General features: G+C 37.4%; 1 protein-coding gene across 1 annotated transcript in view; it reads left to right on the top strand.

Annotated features, from left to right (window-relative positions):
- Positions 1 to 2189: 2189 nt before the first annotated feature.
- PECAM1 (platelet/endothelial cell adhesion molecule 1) overlaps positions 2190 to 12122 on the top strand; it is a 29384-nt gene continuing 19451 nt past the window's right edge. Inside the window, exons 1-10 of the mRNA XM_010073023.1 lie at positions 2190 to 2367; positions 2508 to 2534; positions 4368 to 4661; positions 5631 to 5930; positions 6017 to 6286; positions 6668 to 6928; positions 7900 to 8185; positions 9929 to 10197; positions 10600 to 10707; positions 11662 to 11689. Of these exons, the coding sequence (XP_010071325.1) occupies positions 2334 to 2367; positions 2508 to 2534; positions 4368 to 4661; positions 5631 to 5930; positions 6017 to 6286; positions 6668 to 6928; positions 7900 to 8185; positions 9929 to 10197; positions 10600 to 10707; positions 11662 to 11689 (1877 nt within the window). The 5' untranslated portion in view covers positions 2190 to 2333. The remainder of the gene's footprint in view (positions 2368 to 2507; positions 2535 to 4367; positions 4662 to 5630; positions 5931 to 6016; positions 6287 to 6667; positions 6929 to 7899; positions 8186 to 9928; positions 10198 to 10599; positions 10708 to 11661; positions 11690 to 12122) is intronic.

The following is a 12122-nucleotide window of genomic DNA, read 5'->3' on the forward strand; positions in this document are numbered from 1 at the left end:
AAAGGGGCAAATCTCCTTCCTTCCTATTTTTTATTATCAATAGCAAACGTTGATCTACCTTTGTTCTCCGCCCGCCACGTATCCTCCTCCCCTTTTCCTTTGCCTGGCTCTGGAGGCCATTGTTGGCAACCAGCCAAACCATCGGTGTTTTGTTGGTGGCCTATTTCAAACAGACTGGATTAGGCAGAACAAATACTATTGGTAGTTAACCAGCTTACTTCTTGGTCATAAATTGCTGTGACTATTGTGCCATTCCATACTCTCTCCCTGCAAAATCATCTGATAGATGCTTGTTCATATTGCCAATAGATTGTTAAACTCATGAGTGTTTCCCTCCTGTTTCCTTTTGCAAAATACCATGCTTATGTGTGTAATGCAAGCATTAAAGTACACTTATAGCTTTAATCTATTGGGGCTTTTTTGAAAAATACAGTTTTCGTTGACCCCTGGAGAAAAAAAAAAAGAGTTTAATATAAACAGGAGCTTATGAGAACTGTATGTCTTATTTATAGACTTCTGTGAATGTATTTAGTGTTGTTTTAAGCAGTGTTTTAACAAGCCTGGAAAATGTTGCTGGAAGGAAAGCATCACCTCTGTCTACAAAGGGAAGAAACTAAGGGATTAAGAGTTGAGCACTCAATTTTCAAGAATCACTAAATCACTACTTAGGGAGTTGTGGGAGCCACAATTTGAGAAACACTTTTTTGAAGGGCATGATTTCAACTCACTTTATCAAGCCTATCGACTGAGTCAGTGTTAGGGCTCGAGTGGAATGACTTAAGTCTGACTTAAATGTGGACGGGTAAACCAAGAAAGGAATATCCTGAACAACTGAAAGGTACTGAATATTGAATTCCTAAAAGTTACAGAGTAAACTTTTTCTGTAAAAATGAAATTGGTGCTTAAATCTGCCAGTTCTGCAATGTCAGATTATTTAAGATTAAAAGCACATTCATACAAAATATTATAGTACCAAAGTAAGAAAAGGGAAGAGGAGAGATATGTAGACAGTATCTCTGTAATCCTCTTCCTTTCCATGTTCTGCCATCTCTGCCATCCCCTCCCCATTTGAATCTCAAGAAAGCGATCATGGTCATGCAATTTTGGATAATTATTACATTTTACTTTTTTTCACAAAAGTCATCTTCAATCAAAGCTGATGGCTACTGATTTGCTTGTGTTTAGGCTTTCTTTAAGCTTTTTACTTTCTTTAGGCTTTCATCCATAATCAGGAAAAACCCACTCCATTTTGTTAAAGGAAGTTGAGTAATTAAAGTGTTCTGAATTTTACATCAGTTCCTTACTGTATCTCAGGCAGACCAGTGGAAAGTGAGGGCAAAATGCTGCAGCAGAATTTGTTGCAACTTCTCCTCCTCCTCTGATCACATTTGCTCAGTTTATGCTTTCAGTGTTTTTGGATGCAGAATTAGTCCTCTCTCATTTCAGGTTGGCTGTCATATTGTCAGGCTACTTATACCATTGCAAAAAATGCTTGCTCCAGGGTATTCTCCATTTCAGATTGTGCAAGTGCTGCTGCTTCAGCTTTCTGCTGAGAAATGAAACTCCAACTGGTGCTTTTCTTGTGGGGTTTCAGTTTTATCATTGTGTATGTTTTGCACCGTCCTATCTATATAAAATAAAATTTTGTGCAGTTCCATGTTTTTGATATATGATGGCAGTAGGAGAGGTCCACCTGTCAATATTCCAGTCTAACACAACAGTAGCTATGGTTTCTGAGATAATTTGAATGTCTTGTGCACCCTTGTGTACCCCTATGTGGTAAAGCTGTTCTTTGCCACACCAAAGATGAGAGAATTAGAAGTGGAGGCAAAGGGGGAAGATGAATAATTATACACGTATTCTCTGTGTCAGGATGAAGGGAAATATTTGCTCAAGGATCTGCTGAGGTCAATTTGTTTTCATATATGGTTAATCGTGACTTAAAAATACCCGTATTGACAGGAACTACAGGATAAATGTCATTGGAACTTCTTGTTTTTTTAATACACCTTAAGAAATTAAACAAAGCAAATGCATTTGGTGGCGCCCTCAGGAAAAGTCCAGTCACTTCCTGAACAGCAATCTGCCTGTGAGCAGCAGATAGATTCTCATTGTTTGCCATTTCCAGTTTCCAGTAATGGGAACGATTACTTGATCTAGCCAGTTTCTGTGGAAGATCTGGGAAAACATATAAATTTTAATGGCAAAGTTTTACCTGTTTCCATAAAACAACAACAGAAAAAATATAACCTGTTTTTGGTACCTGGAGGCATCACCTCTGATGATGAATATTGTTTTATTTTGGAATTAAGTGTCTGTTCTTCAGGAACGAGATGTATCTTGCTCTTCTGGTGATTTTCTTGCAGTGTAAGTTTGATAACTAAATATCTGGGTGGGTACATGTGTTTCTGGTGTGTTTGGGGTTTGTTGGGGCTTTTTAATCTTTGCTATTACTGTCTTTCAATCTGTAAGCTTTGAAAATAACATTTCTTTTCATCTTTTTCCAGGTTCAGAACTTTACGCTCATGAGAGGGGTAGGTAATGATATAATTTTTTCACATACAAATTTAAAATAAGTAATTTAACTAATTCCTCCATCCATAGTAGAGTTTATCTGGATTTGCTGTACTATAGCTCAATACAAAATTTGGCCATGTAAAAAAAAAAAGAAAAAAGAAAATGTATTACTTGGTGGTATTTCTAGATATAGTGTTTAAATGACAGGTATGTTGCTCATACTTCAATAAACATTTTGGTGAAATCTTTCCTAGAGTAATTTGCTTTTCTGAGGCATACAAGAGATGGGAGAGGAAATTTAATTACTAGCATTTTGTTTTGGACTTTAAAACACCCGCTCATGCCCAGAAACAAAGAGGTAGGATAAAATTATAGAGTCTATGTTAAGGGCACTCTCTCTTGCTCTTTTTCTTGCAAAAGAAAAGATCACGTCTGAGTAGAGTACAGAACTTGTGTTCTGAAAGGAATGCGTTTACTTTTTACGTTATCATCTTGTTGACTTCTAGCACGTACACTCTGCAGACTTCCTTTTTTCCATCACTAGGGAGAAATGTTTGCTTCTTGTTGTCATGCAGTCTTGTCACATGCAAAAAACCTTACAATTTTTGTATTGGTTTTATGCCCAGAACTCCATCTAGCCAGGACAATTTGCAAATAGCTGGTAAGTGTATGTGGCAAGGGACTTCTTTAGATGCAGGGAAGTCTTCCTGCTCTAATAGCAAATTTCTGATATAAAACCTGTCCAAAATGGGCATACCCAAAAGCTGTGAGTTCTAAACGAAGGGAAAGTGAATGAACGCATAAATCTTTCTTTATACTTGTTCATCTAGCTGTGTGAATAAAAATATTAATTATACCAGGATTCTAATGATTATAAAAATGTAAGCTACAAAGTATTTATCATTGCTGAGGTTATAAACACAGAAGCACTACATATAAATGCTATTATAAACTTTATTTCTTAACGTGCTTATCAATTTTTAGGTTTTTTAATAGGAATATTGTATTCAGTGTATTTTTTCAGGGACTAACATATCTAAATTCTAAATTAATTGAGAGCATTGCTTCTGCGTATGATTCTGTATTTGAATTAATCAGAGTGTGATTGCTAAGGACTCCTGAGAGTATGTTTGCTGGACTGCCAACAATGTAGTTAGGCATGTACGTTTGCTTGCAGAACTTTAACCCAAATATCTCCTGTTATGCTCTAGTTGTCCTAAACTAGAGATTTAAGATTATCCCAAGCTTGTGAGTTACATGTTTACAGTGGAATTTGCTAAATGACATAACCCTAACCTTGCTTTCAGATAAAAAATACTGGGATAACTCCAGGGATTTCTGCTAATTGGGGATTAATTGGCTTGGGGTTTAACACAAGTCCAAGCAGGGGTTAACTGTCATTTTTCAGTTTCTTCAGACAAGTAGAAAATTTTGTTCACCTCTCAGATCTCCTGCCAATTTGAGGTGAAGACAACAAATAATGAGAAATATGGAAAACCAAGAAGTAGCTGCAAGCCTGTTCCCGTGTCGTCTGTGTATTTTAGGGAATTTAGTAGATTTGGCTGTGGGCATGGCCAAGTCAATGATTCTCTCAGTCCCCTGAGGCAAAGACCGCACAGATGGACAGTGTGTGCTGTGACAATCAGTAGTTGCCTCTAGCATCTCTGGGCAGTGGAAGGTAAAGCTGCTACCACTGTCAACATCTGTGAGATCTAACTATAAAAATTATAACACCCGCTACTAAGGTACAGTTAATTAATTTTTGTGATTAAAATGTAGCAGCTTGAAATAAAAGTATTATTTTGGACTAATTGAAAAGAAATATAACTCTTTTTTTTTTTCCCATCAAGTTTTTACTTTCAACGCAGTTGAAATCAAGGTTCAGCCATCTGCCAAAGTAAAGAATGGAGCTCCTATGTCAATTGTCTGCCATGCTGATATTAGCAAAAGTACCGATTTCCAGCTGAAGCATAATTTTACAGTTTTTAAGGATGGCAAGCGTGTGTTCATGACTGTATCAAACAAAGGAGATGCACAATATGAAATACCTATAGCTAGATCTTCAGATACAGGAGAGTATGAATGTACTGTGGAAGCAGGTGGAAAGACAAAATCGAGTAACTCCTTACATGTTTGGGTAACAGGTGAGTATTCCTTCAGACATGGCAGTTTTCTAAGATGCAAAAAGATAACAACCTTCCAGGGGAAATAATAATAGTCAGTCCTAGACAGGATATCTTGCAAAGTATTTTTTATCTATAGACATCACAGTACTTTACAAGAGTTTAGTACTAAATCCTAATGTTAAGGCACAGAAGTGAAATCACAATCCCAAGGCTACATGGCAGATCAGTGACAGTCAGGAACACAATCTGTGCCTTCTATGCCAACATCCCCTTTGTCCTGAGCCTCTGTTTCCTAGAGTAGAGAAAATGTTATTTGTGAAAGCTTGTGCCTATAGATCATAAACATGATGGGGGGCAGGTAGATTACTGGAAAAGCTGGAACTAATGTATAGAGATTCTCACCTTGTGTTAGCCATTGCCAAGGCTACTATCAACTGTGGACTACTTTTGTAGACAATGTTACATCAGTCTTAATTCTTTCATCTCTTACAAGAACAGGGGCCACCTCCATCTATACTCTTTCTAGCCATGTGTTCTTGACTGCACGTGACATTTTTCCCCTTGGAAAAGGAACTTGGAAAGCACTCATTCAGCATTAAATACTTACAGGGTTGTGCAGGGCCTGTAATTTTTCTTCAGAGGCCTGCGCCTTCAGGTACCGAAGTTGAGGTGGCATTTAGTTTCTTGCCTTGCTCATTTCTGAGTGGCAATAGAAAACACTGAGCAGGAAGTGGTCCTGCCTTCAAAACAGCAAGTTTTATATTTCACACGTTGCATCAAGATTATATTACCTTCCTGAGGGATGGTTTGTTCTTCTGAAGGTGCCTTGCATGCACCCACACATCAAAGGAACTGTCTTCAAAAGCTCAGTTCTTGCAAATTATTTACATCTGTTCATTAGCATAAATCACTACCACAGTCATCAGAGATAGTGTTTGTTTCAGCATTATGCAATGTTCTATTTCTCTTCTTGTTTTCTCTTCTAAGGAATGACCAAGCCAACCCTGACTGCTGAGAAAAATGAAGTTTTAGAGGGTGAAGTTGTGAAATTACGTTGTGAGCTGCCAGAAGAAGTACCTCCTTTATATTTCTTTTTTCGGAAGATAAAGATGAATTCAACACCTCAAGAAAAACATGTTTTTGAACCATACAGAAATTTTTCTGTAGCGGAATTTTCTGTTGAAGAGGGAGATAATATTTTACAATTTGATTGCTTTGGTAGGAGAAACGTAAAACTTGAATTTGAAAACTCAGAACACAGCAACAAAACACTTGTTACAGTCAGGGGTAAGTTGCTTAGCTTTTCTTTTTTAAATTTTTTTCTTGCTATAATTAAAAAGTTGGGTCATGAGTTTATATGTATTCTTTTGCAGAACCATTTATAAAGCCTACTCTGAATGTCAAGCCCTCAAGTAATATTACAGAAGGAGACAGAATACAGTTCGAATGCTCAACTATGGTAGCCCGAATGCGTGACATTGAAATCATACTCCAGAAAAACAAAACAATACTGAACAGCGTACGAGATGAGAAACTTTTGAGATACTCTGCCGTAGCTACTTTAGAGGACAGTGGTGAATACTTGTGTAAGGTGGAGCAAGGGAGAGCATCAAAAACCACCAAACTGAATGTTGTTGTGGCAGGTAACACCTCTATTCATCTTAGATTTTGCTCAATGGATTAAAATTTAAATTTGGTAGAACTCAAGATCCAAGTGTAACCTCCAGATCCAAGTACAAATTTTCCCTAAGTTAAAGGCTAGTTAGATTTAGGTTTCTGATTTTTGCCTGCCACTAATACTTTCCAACTAAAATAGTACTTCAAATAACACATATGAGGAGTGGTTTCAAGTGATTGCTAAGTTTCTGTTTTCCCTGAAAATATAATTATGTCAAAATAACATGATTGGTTTTTTCCCCGAATGTAAACTTTCACTATGTCCTTAATTCTGTATATATTTGGGGTAGGCAGTCATATACTTTTAGGCTAAATTTGAATGAATTTTTTCTCTTCTTATTTTGCAGAGTTATTCCCCAAGCCAATATTGTCTGCTTCTATGAGTAAACTGGATGAAAATAAAGAATTAACTTTGAGTTGCAGCATTAGTGGTTTTCGGAAAGCGAACTTCTCTATATTACGGAAAAATTCAAATGGAGACGTCTGGTTGAGAAATTCTAGAAACTTAACAATGAGAGTTAATGTGAATGATACTGGATCCTATATCTGTAAAGCTGAAGTAAAAGGAATAGTCAAGGAGAGCAAACCTGTAAGGATAAATGTTTATGGTGAGTTGATATAGAGGCTTAGAACCCAGTGGTGGTGGGGGAAATAAAAACTGTAAGCTTATAAATAAGCACATCTGTTTACAGAATCAGTCTCTAGTCCATGAACTAGCTGAGTGTTTTAAATTAATTTTTGTGAGATGTGCTTGTGATCTTTAGCTGTAGAGGATTTGGCCTATCATGATCTAATCAAGTCAGACTTTTCCAGGGCTGGCCCTAGGAGAAGGGAGTTAGCATGTCTTCCTTCTGTTCTCTTGATTCTGCTAGGTGCCAAATAAATTCTCATTCATTGCCATTCACAGGAGCTGGGAATGTTCTGCAAACCTTTCACTCATCAGTTTGATCTGAAACTTTGTCAATGTCTGCCTTGAATTCTTCCCCCTGACCCTCCAGGCAGAAAGCCATGAGAGCCAGATAGCTCTTCTTCAGAAAAGCCAAGTGTTTTGCTGTCAATACAACCCCCTCATCGGCACAATAATTATAAACACCCTAGTTTCCTTCCCTCTCAGGGAACAAGCACAGTCAGTTCTCAAGTCTGTAAAGGGGCATTAACTGGGTTGTGGCTCACTGTGCTGCAGAAACAGAGGCCCCTGATTAGGTGCTGCAGGATCCATGTCAGGTAATACACACAATGGTACTTGCAAATATGTTTCCTCTACAGACTTATTCCTTGGGTCAAAGCTCGTTCTGGAGTTTGGATAATCTAGAGCTGTGTCACTGATCCTTTTTTTTGTTTTCCTTTACATTCTCCTTGTATGCTATTTTATTCTAAGTCATATATGTTTTACTATGTTTTTGTTTTGTTCGAGTCACCCCCTGTTTCCATTCTCTCAATGCAGAAAACCTTCACAATATAGGCTGTGTGCGCAGCCTAGCTAAATATTGTATGTGTAAGTTTTCTACAAAATACTATTGTATCTTCCAGCCTTATGCAGTGTAATTTGCAACATTTTTTTCCTTTGTTCACCTTTTAGCTCCAGTCTCCAAGCCGACTCTTTCTGTTGTCAGTGGTTTACCAGAGGTGGTGGTAGGGAAGCCTCTATGGTTAATCTGTCGTTCAGTGATGGGAACACCGCCAATAACATTCACATTCTACAAAGGAAATGAAGTTAAGAAAATAGTGGTTAATGACACATATGCTACATTCTTGGATGAAAATATTAGACAAAATGACAAAAGAGGATACAAATGTGATGCTAGAAATAACCACTCCAGTGGTATGAAAACTAGCAATATTCTAAACATCACAGTCATAGGTAAGTCTGTTTAATTCTTCTTGTCTAAGATCATGTTTTGATTTTTGAAACTGTAGCAGGAAATGATGGACAAAGCAAAATGGATGTGAAATGTTTATAAATTTTTGCTCAGTTGAATTAAAAATAGTTGATGATCTGTATCACAGATTATTTGTCACTAAAATAAAAATCTTCATAGTAATCTGAATCAAGTTAATGCAATTGAGTTCATTTTAATGTTCAAACCAGATCTGACTTACAATCGCATAGAAGCTGGTTTAGTAAAATTAATGATTAAAGATTTTGGGACAAGATCCACTTTCTTCATGTTTGATTTTCATAGGAGTGGAGTAAATGTATGCATAATGATTTTGGAGTTAGTCTGTGACTTTACTCACTAAAATAACTGAACTAGCTAGATTCCTGGTAAAAGATGTACGTCTGTACTTTTAATAATCCCTCTAAATATGTCTGTTATAGTTGCAGTCCTCAGCAGCACTGAGCATATGCTCAAAACCAGAAGCTTCAGTTGCTAAGTAGATGTGAAAGTTGGTCTATTATTATGCCTTATTAGCAACTAGGAGTTACTACATACGAGCAGAATCTCTGATCTACAAATACATGTGAAGCAAAAAGGAAAAATTCCTCTATTCGTGAGGGAAGTTGGTAGTTAAAGCTTTAAAAAGCAGATGAATTGGAAGTCCACAGAAGAAAGCATGATGTTTGATATACACTGGGAATCTTAACAGTACTCCAAGAAGGGGAATCCAGTGAAAAAGCTGTGATTTGCAAGTGTGCTGTTGGCAGATAGGAAGAGAAACCAAAGCAAATAATAATTCAGTAAAGGCCACATAAGACCGGTGTCAGGTCTGATAAGCCTTAACACATGTGTATGGTTTCCCTGTCATTATGCGTGTAAGGGAGCATCTTGTCTTGTAGGATTTTTTAACCAGCGTACTGTGTTTCTGTAGATTTGTTTGGTGCACTCAGAGCCGCTGGTAGTGAGGCTTCATGTGACAGTTCCTGGTTTACGTCCCAGTGGTTCAAAGGTTTGACTCAAGAAAATTCTGTCACTGATTTAGATATGTTCTGTCCCCATCACAAGCAGTTTCCTCTGTGCCCAAAGAATTTATTTGTTAACAATAGTTTTAGCCACAAGGCATAAGGAAGTTACTTGGATATCCTGTACCCAAGATATGGATTGGACCTTGAATTTAATTTGAAAATCTAAGATAAACAATCGTAGACAACAGAGTATCTGTTTGAGCAGGCATACTGAAGCCTTCTGCACTAGATGAAGGTCCCTAACAATGTTACATGAAAGATATAATACAGATAGCATAAAATAGCATAACTCTACATAACTATGAATTCATAGCTACATAAATTGAGCTATAATTATTTACACTATTGAACTGCTGAGTGTATTATTTCTGAAAATTAAATAATCCGTAGGTTGGGGCTTAAGGGGCATCCAAAGGAGTTTAAGAAAACAGGCTAACTGACTTCTGTGGAATGGATATAGTTTCCTTCTGTTTCTGCTTTGTGTTTTTGTAGTGCCCTCTCTCTTTGTTTCTGGGTGTATAAAAATATTTACTAGAGGATGCTGTCTGTCAGAGACTGTTCAGAAAGATTAATACTGTGCATTGAGTTGCTGTTTAACTAAGGAAAATGGCATTAAAGCAAGTATTTCTATAATACAATATTTTGTCATCAAAGTTATTTCTAATAGTGCTAATATTTGTTTTCTTTGTGCCTTCCTCTGTAGTACAAACTTGGGCAGTATTCCATATGGAGAAGTGGAAGATGGCAGTGAGACTGTTTTTCTCTGCTCTGTGAAAGAAGGATCTTGGCCAATCCACTTCAAGATTTTTAGAAAAACTGATCGTGACGTGCTTGTATTTGAAACAAGTGAATATGCAGACAGAGTCATGTGGCGCAAGGAAGCAATGTACAGGCAGGACATGGGGACGTATTACTGCATGGCTTCTAATCGAGCTAATGTGGATGTGAAAAGCCGTCCAATAACCATCAGTGGTAAGCTGACTTTTATGATAAGCTGCATACTATGCCAGCGTGACAGGTGAGGTCGTGTTATCTGGGATGTTACTAAGTATAGCTCCCTTACTTGTTTTTGTTCCACCATTGTCAGGTTAAACAGAGAGATCCATTCATAAACAGAGATTGTCTAACTTACACAGAAAAGTTTAAGGGATGCTGAAAAGTCAAAGGAGCCAGATGCAAGCTAAAAGCAACCATTGTTGTACAGTGGTCACAAGGGAGAAGCTCACTAGTGAACTTTGCACGCAAGTTTCCTTAAAGTTCTTCCCCAGTGTATAAGAAGGGCAATTTTTAGTAAAATGAAAGGTCAGGAACTACAGAAGTTGATAATGATGACCTGTCTCTGTACTCTCTCAAACATGTCTTTCTTATTTCCAGTCATCTTAGCATCTTGGCAGAAAGGAGTCATTGCTGCGTTTGTCCTAATACCTATCGCAGGAGCAGTTGCTCTCACTTTATGGTGGTTTTTGTGTAAGAAGAAAAAAGGTAATGAATAGTTTCCTACTATTTCTTTGGTGATGAATATATTACAGTTCAAAACTTGCATTTTTTTCAGAAGCAAAGGCTTGTGGGGATGAGGCTTCAGGAGATGACTAAATACGGTTTTAAAAAAATAAAAATCTACTTTAAAATGTCAAGTGCCCAAATCAAACTGCAATTGTGCTGAAGCTTTCCAAGTATGTGTCCCTGCCCACGGCAGGGGGATTGGAACTTGATGATCTTTAAGGTCCTTTCCAACCCTAACCATTCTATGATTCTAGACATTGGGCAGAATGGGAGCATCTACCCAATGGTGCTGGGAAGGCATTAGTGAAGCAAAGGGTATTGGAGATAGGCCAGAATTGCACTGTTCTGGTGCAATCCTACATCAGGAGTTCACTCCCAGGCAGACATGGCCTGAGGAGTTTTTTCATCCCTTGTAGAGCTATGACAATTTGATTTGGGGTCCCAACTCAGGCGTAATTGAGGTACTTCTCTAGTCCTCATGAAACAAATTTAAGATTATTAGGTTGTGGGGTTGTTTTTTTTCTCACCACACTGTAATACAATTGCACTTAGGGGTTTGTCTTTTATCATTAAGGTATTCTTTCAGATCTTATTATTTCAGAAAATAAGTAGATCTGGTTTAAATTAAAATCCTGTGATATGCAGTACATTGCAAAACATTTGGGGAAATCTGAAATATCTGTATGTCCTAGACTGCTTAAATTGGTCAGGCTAAAGTCTGGGGTTTGGGATCTTAGGTTCTCTGTGAAATAGATGTTTAAGGGACCTGCATGATAAACGGGATGCAAGACACTAGGTAGTTAATTTTGTGATAGCCAAGAGAAATTATTTTGACTTGGGTAGATAATCACTATGGTTTTGTTTGGATTTTTACTTTCAAGTTCATTTACTTGTGCAGTCTATTAATAGATGCTTTTCTTTTTCTCTGTTAAGCTAAAGGACCATCCATGGAGATGTCTGGGTAAGATACCTTGCTTTATGGTAATGGTGAAGTATTTCTGTTTAAAGGGCTGGAGGCCTTCCACCATATGAATATAGTTTATTATGGCACACACCTGCAAACAATAGATGGTTGTGTTTCATGCACCACCTGCAAACACAACAACAGGATGAGGAAATACTCTAAAAATAGTAAAAAAGGCCTGCTGAGAGAAATAGAATGTCAGGCCTGCATTTGAACGCATTTAGATATGGAATTAAAAATACAGAGATCTTAAAGAAGAGTAGTGCAAGAGGGGCCATTTTTGACCTTAAAGTTTACTTTTGCTTCTCTTAAAGACAAAGACAAAATTTTTATTAGCTTCAATAGTTAAGAATGTGTGGTAGTCAGCATAGACAATGACTGATCTCTGCATATCATCGTGCTGTAGTTTTTATTGACTGGTTTTGGATAA

This window comes from Pterocles gutturalis, unplaced genomic scaffold (genome assembly GCF_000699245.1).
Source record: "Pterocles gutturalis isolate BGI_N339 unplaced genomic scaffold, ASM69924v1 scaffold51192, whole genome shotgun sequence".
In the NCBI taxonomy this organism is placed as follows: Eukaryota; Metazoa; Chordata; class Aves; order Pterocliformes; family Pteroclidae; genus Pterocles; species Pterocles gutturalis.